The 15,733-nt window shown below is 56.0% G+C and overlaps 1 protein-coding gene across 4 annotated transcripts in view; it reads left to right on the top strand.

The window, feature by feature from the left end:
- The window catches only part of ANKS1A (ankyrin repeat and sterile alpha motif domain containing 1A), a 71,197-nt gene extending 55,840 nt beyond the window's left edge, over positions 1-15,357 (top strand). For 2 of the 4 annotated variants that reach the window (XM_054293962.1, XM_054293958.1), the window contains 10 exons: positions 6,668-6,766; positions 7,108-7,260; positions 7,381-7,488; positions 9,602-9,766; positions 10,097-10,222; positions 10,334-10,405; positions 10,750-10,836; positions 11,190-11,327; positions 11,939-12,109; positions 13,261-15,357. In XM_054293962.1, the coding sequence (XP_054149937.1) occupies positions 6,668-6,766; positions 7,108-7,260; positions 7,381-7,488; positions 9,602-9,766; positions 10,097-10,222; positions 10,334-10,405; positions 10,750-10,836; positions 11,190-11,327; positions 11,939-12,109; positions 13,261-13,380 (1,239 nt within the window). In that variant the 3' untranslated portion in view covers positions 13,381-15,357. The remainder of the gene's footprint in view (positions 1-6,667; positions 6,767-7,107; positions 7,261-7,380; positions 7,489-9,601; positions 9,767-10,096; positions 10,223-10,333; positions 10,406-10,749; positions 10,837-11,189; positions 11,328-11,938; positions 12,110-13,260) is intronic. The other 2 variants (XM_054293961.1, XM_054293959.1) reach the window with 2 other exon arrangements.
- Positions 15,358-15,733: the final 376 nt, after the last annotated feature.

The following is a 15,733-nucleotide window of genomic DNA, read 5'->3' as shown; positions in this document are numbered from 1 at the left end:
TGGCGGGAAATGAGCTGGGAGAGCAGGAAAAATGTCACAGGAATATGGACCAAGAGGGGATTCTGCTGCTCCTGGAGCTTGGCCCCATCACGTCTGCTGTGCTCACCAGTGCCTCTGCCACAGAAGCCTCTTTTGGGATGTCCAGAATGCACAGGAAATTGATTTTGGGATGCCCAGTGCATTCCTGGTCCCTGCAGCAAGCAGAGATTAACCCAGGGAAGCAGCAGGCTGGACTTTGCCTGTCTGGAGAGGGGAAGGACGTGGCCCCTGTAATGAGAAGGAATTGCAATAACTGATGGCGGAGTTCTTCCACAGAAGTGGGAAGGAAATGCCATTACCTGTTCCCTCACAGGGTGTTTTGTGATCCCACAGATCCCATAAATGTGTCTGAGATGCTTGCAAAAGCTTTCCCCTTCCCCTGGAGGGTGGGATCTTGCTGCTGCCCCACAGCTTCCCCTGGGCTGACATCTGAGAAGGGCAAACCCCGCGTGCTCTGGCAGTGGCACCAGCGTTCTGGAGCTGAACTTCTTATTCAGTTCAAAGATATTCTGATTCACAAATGAGCAGGTAAAAGAGAACATAAACCATTTTTTATAGCTTTTTTTTTATTGTTCAAGCCTGGGTTCCCATGGAGTGTGTGGAAAGCAGCTAATGCTGATTCAATGAGACAGCGTCAGAAAGGGAAATCTGTTCTCTGTGTGTAGTGCCCTGGGCTCCTCTGGGGGATTTTATTTATTTTTTTATAATTGGGGAGAAGTGGTGGAAAAATGATGGTGGTGGAAGAATGGGGTGTCTGCAAATAATTTAGAGTACTGACATTAATGTGATTCAGTGCAATTCAGGGCCGTGTTAGATTAGCCTGCAGTGTTGTTCACTAACAGAACAGCCTTTCCTTCCCTTCTCCTCTCTGTGTGTGCAGGGAAAACCAGGATAAATGTGGAGTTGAGGCCTTGGTTCAGGTTGGCTCACCTTGGCTGGGGTGTGAGCTGAGCTCAGCACCTCTCATGCCTTCCCAAGCTGAGGACAGCCCCAGTCCACATCTGACAAAGCCAGGTCTCCTTTGCTGTTCACATCCTGGGATTTGGGTGTGGGCTGACATCTGCACAATCCTCATTCTCACCTGGTACCTGCCCTGCTGCAGCACTGGCATCTCCTGTGTCCTCAGTCACTCAGCTCTGCCTGATCCAGTTCAGAATGGCCCAGCTTGGCACGCAGCTGCTGGTGCCCTGGGCAGCAGCCAGGCTCTGGACATGCTCTGGGAATGTGTCTGCCCCTGAGCTTCATTCTATTTTCATATAGAACTTGTCATTTTACAGTAGCCATTTGGGGAAAACTGCTCTGGCACGTTCCAGTAGCTGTTTGCACCCAGGAATGATCTGTGAGGGGCCACCAGAGACCCCTGATGGGGTTTTACTGCATCTGCTCTGGTTGAGACACAGCAAGAACATGGCCTGACCACAGCAGGTGCAGGGATTTTCCTGCAGACTCAGGTGAGCTCTGTGTAGCTCAAGCCTGGGCTGTGTCAGGCTGGAACTGGAGCAAACTCTCCTCAGCTGGGCAGAAGCTCTGGGTGGCTGTTTCTGGATTTGGTCACTGCTCTCAGCCCCCAGGAACACGTGCCAGTGTCCCCAGACTGACTGTGCAGCACTAAATGAGCCCCCTAAGAGTAGAGTTGGACCCTGGGGTCAGGGTCTCTGCCAAGCCCCAAGTGGGAATCACTTCTTTCAATTAAATGAATTTTGTTTGACATCTCCCCAGTGGGTTCTGGCTGGTCCTTGGTGGTTCCTGAGGACTGTGCTTTATCCACCATGGTAGGGGTGTTGGGGTTGTCTCTGCAAGAGAATGGTGAGAGCAGAGGCATGCAGGGATCTGGGGTTGGAGGAAGTTTGAGGATCTTGGGAAATGGCAGAGCTGTGCCAAAGCTCCCTGGATAATAGGAATGGACTCCACGGGGAGCGGAGAGGTTGAAGTGGATTTTGAGGAGCAAAGTGGGTGGACCAGAACTGGCAATTTAGAGGATACTTATGTTTGATTCATTAGTAGCTCCAGGCCCTATAAACATTAAAAAAAAACCCATTAAAGTTGCAGTTAATTTTTTTTTCTCTCCATAAAATTGCCTGAACTTGACAACCATGACCGATTCCCTCTGTTGCCATTGTCACGCTGCCAGTCTGCATGGGGAAGAAAATTAAAAATGAAGTGGCTGTGTGCTAATCTCAGATTTATTGTAGGGTTTTGTGTATGAGCCTCTTTCCCCATTGATGCTCTGTGAAGAGCTGGGACCAAACAGATCCTTTCCCCTGCTTTCCACTCAAGTACCCCAGACTGCAGATTCCTTTAAGGGAAGGCACCAAACTCCACAGATCACAAACACAGATTTGTATGATCAAATGGGGTCCCCCTGCTCTGAGATCTGGGTGTGCCCAGCTGTGAGCTGGACCTGTCTCCATCTCTGCCAAAAGCAGAGCAGTAGCAGTGACAGCAGAATCTTCAACAAGATGCAAATTGTCTCCAATGCACTGAGGGGAAAAAGAAAATGAGCTTTGTGTGCACTTTGTATGCACAGAGAGCTTTCATCTGTCTCTCTGCTTGGGGTGTCTGCAGGAGCCTTTGGAGTCTGGGAACGCTTTGTTTGGGTTTTGCATCTGTTGCTTTCTGGAGCAGCCCCATCCTGGTGCCGTCCTGGTGCCATCCTGCCCGTGCAGGGTGTGCCATGGCAGTGCTGCCCTCGGGTCCCTGTGCTGCCAGCCCAGCCACGAGTCCTGCAGGGAGCACTCGCTGCCCCAGGCCCTTCCTTAGCTGGAACAGGAGCGTGGATGGATGCCAGGCTCTGGGGAGGAAGCAGCATCTGAAAATTGGGTATTTAAGTGCCTGCAGAGTGTCCTGCTGGAGGAGGAATCTGGCGGGTTTGGGCAGCTCTGCCTTTGGCTCAGTCACTTTGGGGTCACCTCGGTCGCAGGAGGGGACGCTGCCTTCTGCCAGGTAACCTCTGACTGTTTTTCTTCCTTTAATGAGAAACCTGGAGCCTCACAGGCTGTTTAACCACAGTGCAGGCGCTGAGGTGTGACCAAAGCCAGCCCTTTTTCCAAGAACTCGTGTCTCTGCAGGCAGGTCGGCTGCAGCAGCATCCCACAGGGCTCCCAGTGGGGACAGGGGGCACTGGCACATCCCTGCCCTCCCTTGGGGCGGTGTGGAGGGCAGGGACAGGGCTCAGGAGTTCCCTCATGGTGGTGGGTACTGGTGCCTCTCCAGGGAGGGGGCTCAGAGGAAGCTGAAGGCCAGGCTGGGGGATGAAGGGCCCTCTGACTGCTTCAGCTCTCTGCCTCTCAGAAGAGGCCGGAAGAGCAGAGCAGCTGCTGGTAGGTAATCTGCCCCAGGTGCTGCGTTTCACCTTCCCTGGCTGAGCCCAGGTGGGGCTGGTCCCTCACAGAGCTCATGGTGAGGTGTTGGGGTGGAGGGGCTGTTGGGTGTCCCTCACTGCCCCAAAATGTGGGTGACAGGGAGAGCTCTGGCCCAGGCCAGCCCTGAGCCTCCCTGCCTCTGCTCGGCCCCACGGAGCTGGGGCACCCAGGAGGAACGTGCAAGATAAAAGCACTTGTCACAAGGAATGGAATGGGGAAAAAAGTCTTTTTGATTGTGATTGGCATCTCTGAGGCTGCTGCTGGAGGACTGGGCTGAGGGCAGAGCACATCCTGGAGCCCTGCTCTCCCCACTGAGCCCGTCCTCAGAGCACCTGGGGAGGGGCTGGTGGGACTGGGGCTGCCCTGTGCCCTCAGGGGGGCACTGGGAGGTGGCATCTGCTGCCCTGTGGGTCAGAGCAAAAAGCAGCAGTGGCCCCTGCAGAGCAGCTCTGCTCCTTGGCTCTTGCCTGAGGGCGTGTTGAGTGCAGACAGGTTTAAAGTCTGGCTCCTCTGTGTGGCTGGCAAAGGTTAAAAGATTTCTGGTGTCTTTGTATTTAATTCTCTCTTTTAGTGGCAGATTATTGTTTTGCATGGGAGTTGAAATCCAGATGGGTTTGAAGGACATTTCTCCTGCACCAGGGGCTGGGATGATTTGTTCAGAGCTGCCATGCTTTGTCTATCCTTGTTAAGTACCCAGAGAATACAGACTGCCACCGAGGGAATTTAACGTGACACATAAAAATAAGGAGTGCAGGAGAAAGCTGTAGGCCTCGCAGTGTTTAACTACCTTCTACCCTTGCTACAGAGCAAGCAATTTTCTTTGAATTTGAGATGCCAAAGGTGGGAGGACACCTACTGCCCTGCCTTGGGGCTGGCACTGGTGCCCTGTGGGAGAGGGAGAGCCACCAGCTCTGTGCTGCCCGTGTGGGATCAGGGCCATGCCAAAGGGGATTAGCACCAAAAAGGGTTCAACCCTGGAAAGCGAGCATGAGTGAAAGTATAAATGGGATCAGCAAGTTTGTTTGGTTTTTATACATGAAAATTACTCCTTGCCATTGTCACAGCTCCTTTGGCTGCTGACTGTTCCTGCTGTCTGGGTGGCACCGAGGGCAGGGCTGGCTGTGAGCTCTGCCCTTGGCAGCATCTCCTGCACTGCCCCAGCTTCAGCCCTGGCCCTCTGCAGGGGGATGGAGCCTCAGAGCACCAAGATGGGCAGGTCAAGGGAGCAGAGCAGGCCCAGGCATTGGGAACTGCAGGTTTCAGGTACCTGAGGTGTGCCATGCTGTGGGTACTTCAGTCCCTCCCTATTCCTCCCCCTCACAGGGCAGTAATATTTTGCTTTCCAAAGCTGTGAGAGAAATCCCATCACTTGCTCTGGCCCTCTTTGTCCATTTCAAAAAGCCCTTTCCAAGCCATCTCTCTCTGGGAGATGAATTCCTCACACACATCCTGCATTCCTGCCAGGTGAGGTGTCTGTCAGGGGAGTTAATCCCCATTAATCCCTTCCCTCCTCCCCAGAGCCCAGCACACAATCCCCTGCTGTTACAGGAATGCACATTAAATGTGGCTCTTTGGCTTAAAATTCAAGAACAAGAAAGGGGAGGGGATGTTTCCATCTTTCTGGTGGGATGCTGCAGCCCACCAGCCCGAGGTCACTGCCCTGGCAGCAGCAGCTCCTCCTGTTAATCACTGGGAGTTTGTTCCCAGTCCAAGAGAACTGCAGCTTGTGCACCAAATGGGCAGCCTGGAGCTTTCAGCAGCAACCTGCCTCTTCTTACTCCCTGATTTTGTGCACTTGAGGGGTGCACAGAACAGTTCATGTGCTGTGGTTCCATCAGGTGAGCCCCTGGTGTCCCTTGGCCTCGCTCACAGGCTCTGGGGTGCAGGGCAGGGGGGTCTGGCCATGGTCTGGTGTGCTCAGGGGCTCTGGGGCAGTGGCAGAAACTCTTCCCAGCACAATGGCCCTGACTGGCACAGTCTGTGAACTGGCCTTTGGGGGAAAACACTGAATGAGCCCGTCCCCGTTGGCTGCAGAGCCATTCAGCCCAGACTTTTCCGTTGTTTGAACAACTCTCAGCAAATAAATGCCTTTGTGCCGTGGCTGTCAGCTCAGGCTCTGCTCTCCAGGAATGCAGTGTGTGGGATCTGAGCTGCCAAGGGAGGGGGAGGCAGAGGAGCCCCGTCAGGGGGTGTTGAGGGCTCTGCATCCTGCCTCCCACTGCTCATTTGCTGTTTGCTAAATGCCTGCTCTGGGCTGCAGGGCAGAGAGGTCTCTGGGCATCTCTGCTCTTAATTCCTCTGTGGCCGAGGGAAGGGCAGCTCCTGGGTGCGGAGCCATGTGCCATCCTCTGCTGTCACCACACCTGCCGTGGAAGTGGCAGGAAGAGCAGAGCAGCTGCTGGCATGGCCAGGAGCAAGGACAGGCTCAGGAGGAGGCTGCTCTGGGGCAGCATTTAAAGCAGGTAGCACTCAGCAAAGCACACGTGCTGAAATCCCACAAAAGCACGGATGGGAAGGGGCAGGAAACCCTTTGCTGCCCTTTGTGGAGGGTGCCTGGCAATCTCACCTGCCCTCACCTTCCCTGAGGCCGGCCTTAATTGGGTTTCTCTTATAAAACCAAAATGTGGAGCAGCGAGGCGCTGTCGGCACTCACCTGCTGGGACTCTCCGGGGAGCAGAGGGAGGCAGGGCCAGGGAGGGGGTCTGGGCTGGAGCTGGAACCCTCAGTCACACAGCAGCAGCTCTGCCAGCCGGGGGAGACGTGTCCTGCTGAGCTGTGCCCAGGTAGGAGGGCAGGGAGGTAGGCTGGGACAGAGGCTTTTAAAGGGGGATGGAGTCTGTGTGCTTCTGCTCTGCAGGGGGAAGGGGGCACAAAATGGGTTTTCAGCACAGTGTGGGGAGGTTGAGCAGAACCCTCGGGCATGGAGGGGGCCGGGGTTTGCCTGGGCACTGTTACAGGATGTTTAAAGCCTCTGTGTGTGGAATCCCACGGAGGTGGCTGTAAGCCATGCCCCGGGGCTGAGGGCTGGAAGCTGCTCCCGGAGCAGGGAGGAGAGGGCAGTGCTCTGTGTGCCCAAGGTCGGTACATGGGGCAGAGTTCCCAGCCTTGGAAGCCTTCCTTATCCTCCTCCTCCTCCTCCTGCTGCTGCTGCCAGGACGTGCTGGAGGTCAAGCCAGGAGGGTGCCCTAACTGTGTGATGTCCGTTCACACAGCGGTGTGGCTCCTGTTGTCCCCTGCTCCCGTGTCACTCCCTGCTGTCCCCACAGGGCTGCAATGTCATGGAGGACCAGGACCTGCGGGACATCGGCATCGGGGACCCGCAGCACCGGCGGAAGCTGCTCCAGGCTGCTCGCTCCCTCCCCAAGGTCAGCACGCCAGGGTGGGCACTGCCAGGCACGGCTGTGGGCACAGGGGAAGCAACAGCCAGACCCTGCATCTGCAGGGCTGTGGGTGTGGGAAGGCTCTGGGGAATAGCAGCGAGGAGGAGGAGGAGGAGTACACTGCTATTCCAGGGTGGATGGTGGTAGCTCCATGCTGGGACTGCTCCTCCTGCCAGTCTTGATCCCAAGCACATTCTTTGTTTGTACAGTGCTTTTGTTACTGGCTAGTGGAGATAGTGATGCCCTGTAAACTGATTTTCATTGACCCCCTATCCCTTGGGATCCCAGCTCCTGCAGCTTTTAACACCTTCCTTATGCTTTCGCAGTTGAAACCCCTGGGATGTGATGGGAATAGCCAGCCATCAGTTCCTGCATGGCTCGACTCCCTGGGGCTGCAGGATTACATCCAGTCCTTCCTCTCGAGTGGCTACAGCTCCATCGACACTGTGAAAAACCTCTGGGAGCTTGAGATAGTGAACGTGAGTGTGACCCCTGTCCTGCCAGGGCAGCAAGCTCCTGCCCTGTTCCCTGGGGGTGGCATTGCTCCAAGTCTCTCAGAGTGGCTCTGTGCCCGTGGTGACCCCGATCTCTCCCTGCAGGTGCTCAAAGTGAACCTGCTGGGCCATCGGAAGCGGATCATCGCCTCGCTGGCAGACAGACCCTACGAGGAGCCACCAGCCAAACCACCACGGTTCTCACAGCTGAGAGTGAGTCCCTGCTCGTGGCTCCCTGCCTGGTTCGTGTGTCAGTGCTGGGAGAAATCTTGCCATGGCCAGTGGTGTCCATCCAGCTGCTCACTTCGTCCTCTTCAGCCACCAGGCAGCAAATGCTTGTGTAGGGGAAGCCTTGCAGTGAGTGGGGCAAGATAATTCCAGCCCTCTGGATGCTGACCCCTTGGGAAAGGTCAGGCTGCCCCTTGGGATCAGGTGTGTGCACTGAAGGGGTGCAGGGTGCCACTCCCACCTCTGCCCTGCACAGAAGGGAGCTCTGAGCCCACTCTCTTGCCCTTGTTTCCTGATCAGAGATGTGGGAGCTTTCAGCAGGCAGCAGTGAACCAGCCCAACTGGAGAGGGGCTGCAGCTGGGACTTGGTGTTTGATTGCACCCTTGGGATCCAGAGTCCTCTCCCTGGCCCGGCTGGGCTGTTGAGAGCTGCTGCTCTCACTGCCAAATAGCACTCGACAGGATGTGTGTGGATGTTGATTTTTGCTGCAGGAGTGGCAGCATTTGGCTGTCAGGCCGTTGTTATGGGGCTTGGCTGGGAGGGAAGCATCACATTCCCTGCTCTTCCTGAATCTGGCTTTTGAGAGCTGAGTTTGGCAGAAGCTGCTGGGCTCAGAGCGACCCTGAGCTCAGGAATGGGGTAGCATGTCGTGCTGCCTCCTCCCAGAGATTGCTAATCAGCTTCCTGGAGCAGGAATTGCAGTGATTAGAGTTTACCCAACCTGAACATCTGGTGCTTGCCCTGCTGCAGAGCTCTGCCCTCTTGGAATCCCAAGCCTTTCCAAGCCAAACAGCCTCAGCTGAAGCGAGCTGGGATCCATGCTTGCTGACAGGGGATTCTTTAGGAGCTGGGTTCAAGTGTGAGAACAGAGAGAGCTCACTCTGGTGCTGCACTGGGAGGGTGCCCAGCACAGACCCACTGCCCAGTGCCCTGTGCCAGGCAGCAGGAGCCCAGCAGGGACCAGCAGCCAAGGAAGGATCTGCATCGTGGGCAGCAGCAGGGCTGAGGCAGGGAGAGGCTGCTCCGTGCGGCTCAGCTGATTGAGATGCTGCCCGGGGAGGGAGAATGGGCCATGTGCAGCATTTCCTGGCGCTGCAGCTGGTGAGCTCCAGCGCTGGCTGCGGCGCGGGGGCCGGGCGGACGTCAATGGCAAATCAAGCGAGTGCTTTGAATGGGACTAATGCGGCCGCAGCTGTGCCGAGGCTCGGCCGTGCCTGCGGGGCCTGGGCGCGCTCTGGCGGCGGCTCCCGGCGCTCCTCGGCCGGGCTGGCTGATCATCATCACCCTCGGGTGCCTAGCTCGGTGCTTTAGGGCAGCCCGCCCCTCTGGAATCACCTTGCCCGCAGCCCAGTGTGTCCCTGCCCTCCTGGGATGAGCTCTCAGAGGCAGAGGCACGCTGGGCACAAAGGGCTGAGTGCATGGCTGGAACCATGCTGGGCACAAAGGGCTGAGTGCATGGCTGGAACCATCCTGGGCACAAAGGGCTTAGTGCATGGCTGGAACCATGCTGGGCACAAAGGGCTGAGTGCATGGCTGGAACCATCCTGGAGCATGCTGGGCACAAAGGGCTGAGTGCATGGCTGGAACCATCCTGGAGCACGCTGGGCACAAAGGGCTGAGTGCATGGCTGGAACCATCCTGGGCACAAAGGGTTGAGTACATGGCTGAAACCATGCTGGGCACAAAGGGATGAGTGCATGGCTGAAACCATCTTGGGGCACACTGGGCACAAAGGGATGAGTACATGACTGAAACCATGCTGGGCACAAAGGGTTGAGTACATGGCTGAAACCATGCTGGGCACAAAGGGATGAGTACATGGCTGAAACCATGCTGGGCACAAAGGGCTGAGTGCATGGCTGGAACCATGGTGGGCACAAAGGGCTGAGTGCACAGCTGAAACCATCCTGGAGCAAATCAGGTGTCTCATGCAGAAGGTAAAGGGTGGGATTGGCACTGAGGCAGGAACCCCCAGAGCAGGAGCTGACCCCGTTAGTCCACTCAATGCACGCTGTGTTGGGCGGTGTAGAGGGAGTGATGGGGGGCACAGCACAGCCCCAGCTGACTGGGTTCCTTTGTGGTGTTTGCTCCTTCCAGTGCCAGGATTTGATGTCCCAGACGTCGTCTCCCCTGAGCCAGAACGACTCGTGCACGGGCAGATCTGCGGATCTGCTGCTGCCCTCCGGGGACACTGCCAAGAGGCAGCACGACCGTGGCACTGAGCTTGCTCCCTACTCCAGAGCTGAGCGCTACAAAGCACAGGTTAGTGGGTGCTGCTGTGTGTCCTGGGGGCCTCTGCACAGGCTCCCTCATCTCTGGAGCCAGGGAGAAATGAGGATGATGCAGGGAGGGAGCTGGTCAGCTCAGCTTCCCTCAGGCATTAGTGCCAGCATCTTCTTTATGCCTCAGTTTCAGCTCAGAAATCCATGGCTCACACTTCCACCAGCACTGGCACCTTAACCCCATGTGCTGCCTCCACCCAGCTCCGGGGGCATTTGGCCATTGCCACCCTCAATCCCCTCAGCTCAAAAAGCCCCCCTGAGAGCTGTTCCAACCCATTTTGGCTTCACATCCATGCTCGTTGCCCTGCAGGAGGACCGCCGGGAGTCCAGGCTCACCCTGCGCCCCCCCAGCCTGGCAGCCCCCTATGCCCCTGTGCAGAACTGGCAGCACCAGCCCGAGAAGCTCATCTTCGAGTCCTGCGGGTACGAGGCCAACGTAAGTGGCTTTTGCTTTGTGGGGTGGTGAGGATGAGGAGCTCTGGGCTCTCAGGGCACTGCCATTGCCTTGGGAGTGGCAGGATTTAACATCTCTCCCTCCCTCACACAGTACCTGGGCTCCATGCTGATCAAGGACCTCCGAGGGACAGAGTCTACCCAGGACGCCTGTGCCAAGATGAGGGTAGGGAGACCCTGGGGCTGGGGGCTTCACTTGCAGCCTGTGGGGGATGATGTGGGCTGGGGAGAGGATCTCAGTGGTTCCCCAAACGCTGTCCACCAAACAGGCACTGCCACTGTTTCTGGTGAACTGCCCCCTTTCCAGCATTGTTCCCAGTACCCAGAAGGTCTGGGAGGGTGGGGAAGTGGTGGCTGGGTTCTCTTTAGGTCCTTGTCTCTTCCACCTCTGCTTTCGTCCTCCTGTTCCCAGATCCCCAGATTCCTGTACAGGCCTGGGGGTCTCTGGGGTGGGGGTAAAGAGGGAGCATCCATTCATAGTTGGTCACTTGAATATTCTCATTCCTGAAGAAATCCACGGAGCACATGAAGAAGATCCCAACCATAATCCTGTCCATCACGTACAAAGGGGTGAAGTTCATCGATGCCTCCAACAAGGTGAGCTGCAGAGGCCTCAAAGTCGGTGTCTGGAGGGACACAGCCTGCAATCCCATCTACCTGGGGGCTGCAGGTCACTTTTTGTGTCTCCAGAAGCCACAGCTAGTCCTGGGGAGCTTCTGGGGCTGGGGGAGAATACCAAGGTGGTGATGATCACCTGAGTGCCAAAGGCTTGGCAGGCTGGCTGCTTGTGGACCACGTTGCCATTTCTTCCTGCCATGGGAGGGAGCTGGGACTGGTCTGGCTGGGAGACCCCCCTTCCCTGTCGCCAGGACACCCTCCACAGCCACTGTTTGCAGGGTGTATTTGCCATCCCCAGAAGGGTGACGGGTGCTTGTGGTTGACCCCGGCAGAATGTCATTGCTGAGCACGAGATCCGGAACATCTCCTGTGCTGCCCAGGACCCTGAGGATCTCTGCACATTTGCCTACATCACCAAGGACCTGCAGACCAGCCATCACTACTGCCATGTCTTCAGCACTGTGGATGTGGTGAGTGCATTGCCCTGTCACATCTCCTGGTCCTTCACAGCCCATTTGTTTCATCCCTCAGCTTTATTGGCTGGTCACAGACTGCTCCTTTCCAGGGTTCTTTCACCCATTTTTACCATAGTCTTAGTTCCAAATGCCTGTCCTTTGGACCTCTGTGGACAAAGAGAATATTTGTCTGGTTTCATTACTGCTGTCTCCAGTGCTGAGTAAAGCAGGGCAGGAGTTTTCCCTCCTGGGGAATGTGCCGTGCACAAACCCCTAACATGCTCTCAATTATGTTCAGCATAATGGGCTGATTTAACAACTCAGAGAAGGTAGAAGGGTGATTTGCTTTTATACTTGGGCAGAATCAAAATTGCACAAGACTTTTGGGCTGTTTTTCTTTATGCTGCTGAACTGAAGTGCTGGTGGGGCTTTACAGGTGGGCAGGGGACCTGGGGCAGGCAGCATGGTCAGGCTCTCCTCATGTCTGGAGCTCAGTGGCTTTGCCAGGGATGCAGCAGGATGTGACCTGCTGATGGGAAGGTCTGTGACCCCATAGCAGCTTCTGAGCACAAGGGGGACTGTGTACAGGGCGATCTGACAGCTTTGTGTTCTGTGTTCTCTCCAAGAACCTGACGTACGAGATCATCCTCACGTTGGGGCAGGCATTCGAGGTCGCCTACCAGCTCGCCCTGCAAGCCCAGAGAGCAAAGCCTCTGGGTGCTGGAGCAGGAGAAATGATTGAAACAAAATCTTCCAAACCGGTGCCTAAACCACGAGCAGGCATGAGGAAATCCACGGTATGTGGAGTGACCTGCTGAGCTGAGCTGGGGGTTCTGGTGGGCACCACACCCCTACACCTGCCCTGGGTGGTGGGGGGAGCCCAGCCAGGGTCCAGGTGCTGGCACTGCCGGTCTGTGTCTGTGTCACTTCTGCTGTGGGGCTGGGGCTTCTCCTGGTTGCAGAAGGGCAGGCAGAGGTGGAAATAGCCCAGGTGGGATGGGGCTTTAGTGCCCTGCTGGGTCCAGCACGAGCTTCTATGTGCGAAACCCTGCAGTGAGATACATAGGTGAGCTGCAGTATGGGATTCCCCATAGCCAAAACCAGCTAAGACTGGAGCTGCTGAGGAGCAGGGACTGCTGCACAAGCCACTGCCTTCCTTTAATGTGTCCTTTTGTCTGTGTTCTGCTTGCTCCCCCCGCTCAGGTGCCGCTCCCTCCCGACACCCGCTGTTGTTACTGTCACACCTGTACAACTCACCGCCCCTCCTACCTGCCGCTGCAGTCTGTTAGTCCTGGAGCGAAGGTCTTTACCCTTCTTCCTGCCATCCTCCATTCCAAACCCCCCGGGCTGCCTCCCCACTCCCTCTATCTCCTGCTGTGCCCCCGTGTCCTGCCTCACTGTTGTTCATCCCCATGCTCGTTCTGGCCCATGTCAGGGGTTTGGATGAACCCCGGGGATCTGCTGCTCCCTCCCGCCCCTGCTGATGCAGTGTGGCCGCTCTCAGCTAACCCCGCTGCTCCTGCTGGGGTGCTAGCTTCCCCGTGGCACCCTGATTTAGCAGGACAAGAGGGAAGAGCTGTGCTGGGTCAGGAGGGTAAATCACGTGGGAGCTCACCTGCCAGGAGCTGTCTCCCTCTGTCCCATTTCTGTAGCGCTCCGTTTTTCATGCTTGTTTGAGATGAGCAAAGCTGTCGCTGATGGTGACAGGGACTCTCAGCCTAATGCAGGGAGTCATCTTGGGGTGCTGGGTTGAGACTGACATGGCCAGACACGTTTTAGCTGTGAAGGGCTGAAATGCCTCCCCAGCAAGAGCTGCTTCCTTGCACACATTTGTGCACATTTTTGGTACGGGCAGTAGGCAGGCAGGCACTCTGTTCTTTGAGTCCCCGCTCGTTCTGTCCCAGAAGCACAGGTGTCCTAAGGTGCCCTTTCTCTCCTTATTTTCTAGCTGGATCCTCCTGAAGTGGACCAAGACTCCCAGTCTCATGCCAGTGTCTCCTGGGTCGTGGACCCCAAGCAGGACTCCAAGCGGACCCTCAGCACTAAGTATGAGACCACTATCTTCTAAAGCAAGCGCCCGCGCCCGCCCCGTCTAACCGTGCCTTTGCGATCTGATCTGTCTGCTCTTCTAAACTCCCTCTTCCTCCAGCTGCTCGCCCTGAGCCCTCCTAGGCACCACATCCAAGGCAGCAGCACTTAGGAGACTGTAGACTTACCCGGCTTTTGTACCTGCTGAACACTGTGAATCTCCTTTCTCGGAAACAAGGGTAACGCTGTAGCTGCCCGCCAGGCGGGAGGAGCAGAGAGGGCAGGCTGGCAGGCGGAGATGTGGATCCAGGAAAGCCGCCCACCGTTTTCACGTCTTCCCCCCTCGCTCTGGCACTGTGAATCCCTGGGGCAATGTGATACTCCCCAGGCCTTTTTTTTTTTTTTTCTATCTCACCTTGTCTTTGGACTGATGGAGACCTCTTGTCTCCGTGGTGCACACACTCCCTCCTCCTAGATCCTCCTCTTCCCGGCTGAGCCGCGGCTGTGTACTGTTCAGTGAACTCACCTCTCCTTCCTGCCACTCGAACCGACACTAACCACTGTGATGCTCTCTGAAATAACACACGGGCACTTCCATTTCCTCACGGCCACCCTTGCCCACAGTCTCCTTCCTCAAAGCCCAGTGCAGAACTTGCTCTGGGTGGTGGGGGAGCGTTGGTTTGGGCCGGGTGTGGTCGTTCCCACTGTGAGCTCTGTCCCCTCGGATATGAGGGGGGGTTTGGTGGCATGCATTTCAGTCCTTTGTAGGTTTTTCTTTCCCTCATAGTCCTTGTGTTTACACTCACCAGACTTCTCTGTGAGAGCTGGGTGTAGTTCTCATGTGGCAGCCTGTGGTTAGGCTTCCAAAGGCACGTGTTGTTGTTAGCCCCAGGCTGGGGAGGGGAGGTGTCAGCTGGGCACCACAAGCAGCATCACAGGGAGAGGCCAGGGAGCAGCCCTGGGTTATTTGCCCCTGGTGTTAAGGCCCAGTAGCAGCTTGTCTGAGTTTTGCTGTGGCTTTGGAGCTGCTGCTTCAGATCTTCCATTTCCCCTCACCTGCAATGAAATCTGATGTTTTAAAAGTCCTTATTTTAGCTCTTTCTCAGGAATGAGTTGGATTTCCCAAATCATTTGTAACTTAATGGCAAACTGACCTCATACTGAGGGTTCAGCCAGTGGGAGCCCAGTGAGAGGACTAAAAGTAAAAATGTCTTAAAGCAAAAAAAAAAAAACAAAAGAAAGCTCAATCTAGTTCATACATTTCATATGCTATAGAGTCCCCCGACACAGAGTCAGCACTGCCCAGGGCCTGCAGTGCCACCCTGCCAGCCCAGGCCTTGTGGACCGCAGAACACTGCTGTGCCTGAGGTGCTCCGGGAGGTTGGGTTTGGGTTCCATCAGCACTTTTCCAAGCTCTAAGAGTGCCATGAAGGTTTCTGTGTCCCTCTAGGAGAAACTCACTCCCTGGTGTGGGTGGCAGAACGGTTTCTATGTGTAGATGTTCAGCACACAGCTGCCACACGTGCCCCCAATGTCAGAAGCTCTGAGCCCTTCACCTCCCCCTGCTCTCAGCTGGGAAGGGCAGGTCCCTCCACCCCCCTAAATCCGGGTCAGGAGAGCGTGTGCCTTTCTCAGGGTGACCAAACCCAGCAGGGATCACAGGCAGCCCTTCCCAAACCAAACCGCTGCCGCTCTGTGTCCGTACCCTGACGGTTTTTGTGTCCCATCTCGGGGCCGTTCGCCCGGCCTTTCCCAGCACGGTTTTTGTGTGACTCGGACATTCATTCCATTATCTTCCTTTCTGTTTGCCTCTGCGAAGCTGAGCTCCGGGCAGCCGTCTCCTACCACGGGATGTAGTGCTGGGGCAGACACCTGGGACGCAGTGGCCTCCTGACACGAAGATCATCTCCCTGTGGCACGGGTGGGTGCGTGGCTGCTCGGTGAGGGCTGCCAGAGCGCAGGGGGGCAGGGAGCCAGCCTCCGCCGAGGAAAGCTGCTCATCTCCATTCCTAGCAAAGGCCAGGAGCGATGTCGCCTTTCCTAGTTTGAGACAAAACGTCTTTCAACTCATTTCTTTTTTAACAAAGAGACTCAGAGCAAATCCGGTTCACGGTTTCAATGTAGCGCTGCAGCCTTTTGGTGAGGAAAAAAAGAGAAAACAAACAGATTTTTATTTGCTGAGAATCCTGCAGTCCGGCGAGGAGCACGATAGAAAGTCTTAGCAGGGGCGTGGTGTGCACATTTCTGATGGTACTTACTCTGCTTCAGCTCTGGGTGAACAGGAGAGAACGCCAAATTCCCGGAGATCGCTTCCTCCTGTGTGAGAACCTGGCAGGGTAAGTCTGCATGCTGTTCTCCGAGCCACTCCACGCTTTTGTAGCAAATGGAAGGAA

Source organism: Melozone crissalis, unplaced genomic scaffold (assembly GCF_028551555.1).
Source record: "Melozone crissalis strain CALT ecotype California unplaced genomic scaffold, PUWL_Pcris_2 ptg000198l_1, whole genome shotgun sequence".
Lineage (NCBI taxonomy): Eukaryota > Metazoa > Chordata > Aves > Passeriformes > Passerellidae > Melozone > Melozone crissalis.
This window is presented reverse-complemented; position numbering and strand designations above follow the sequence as displayed.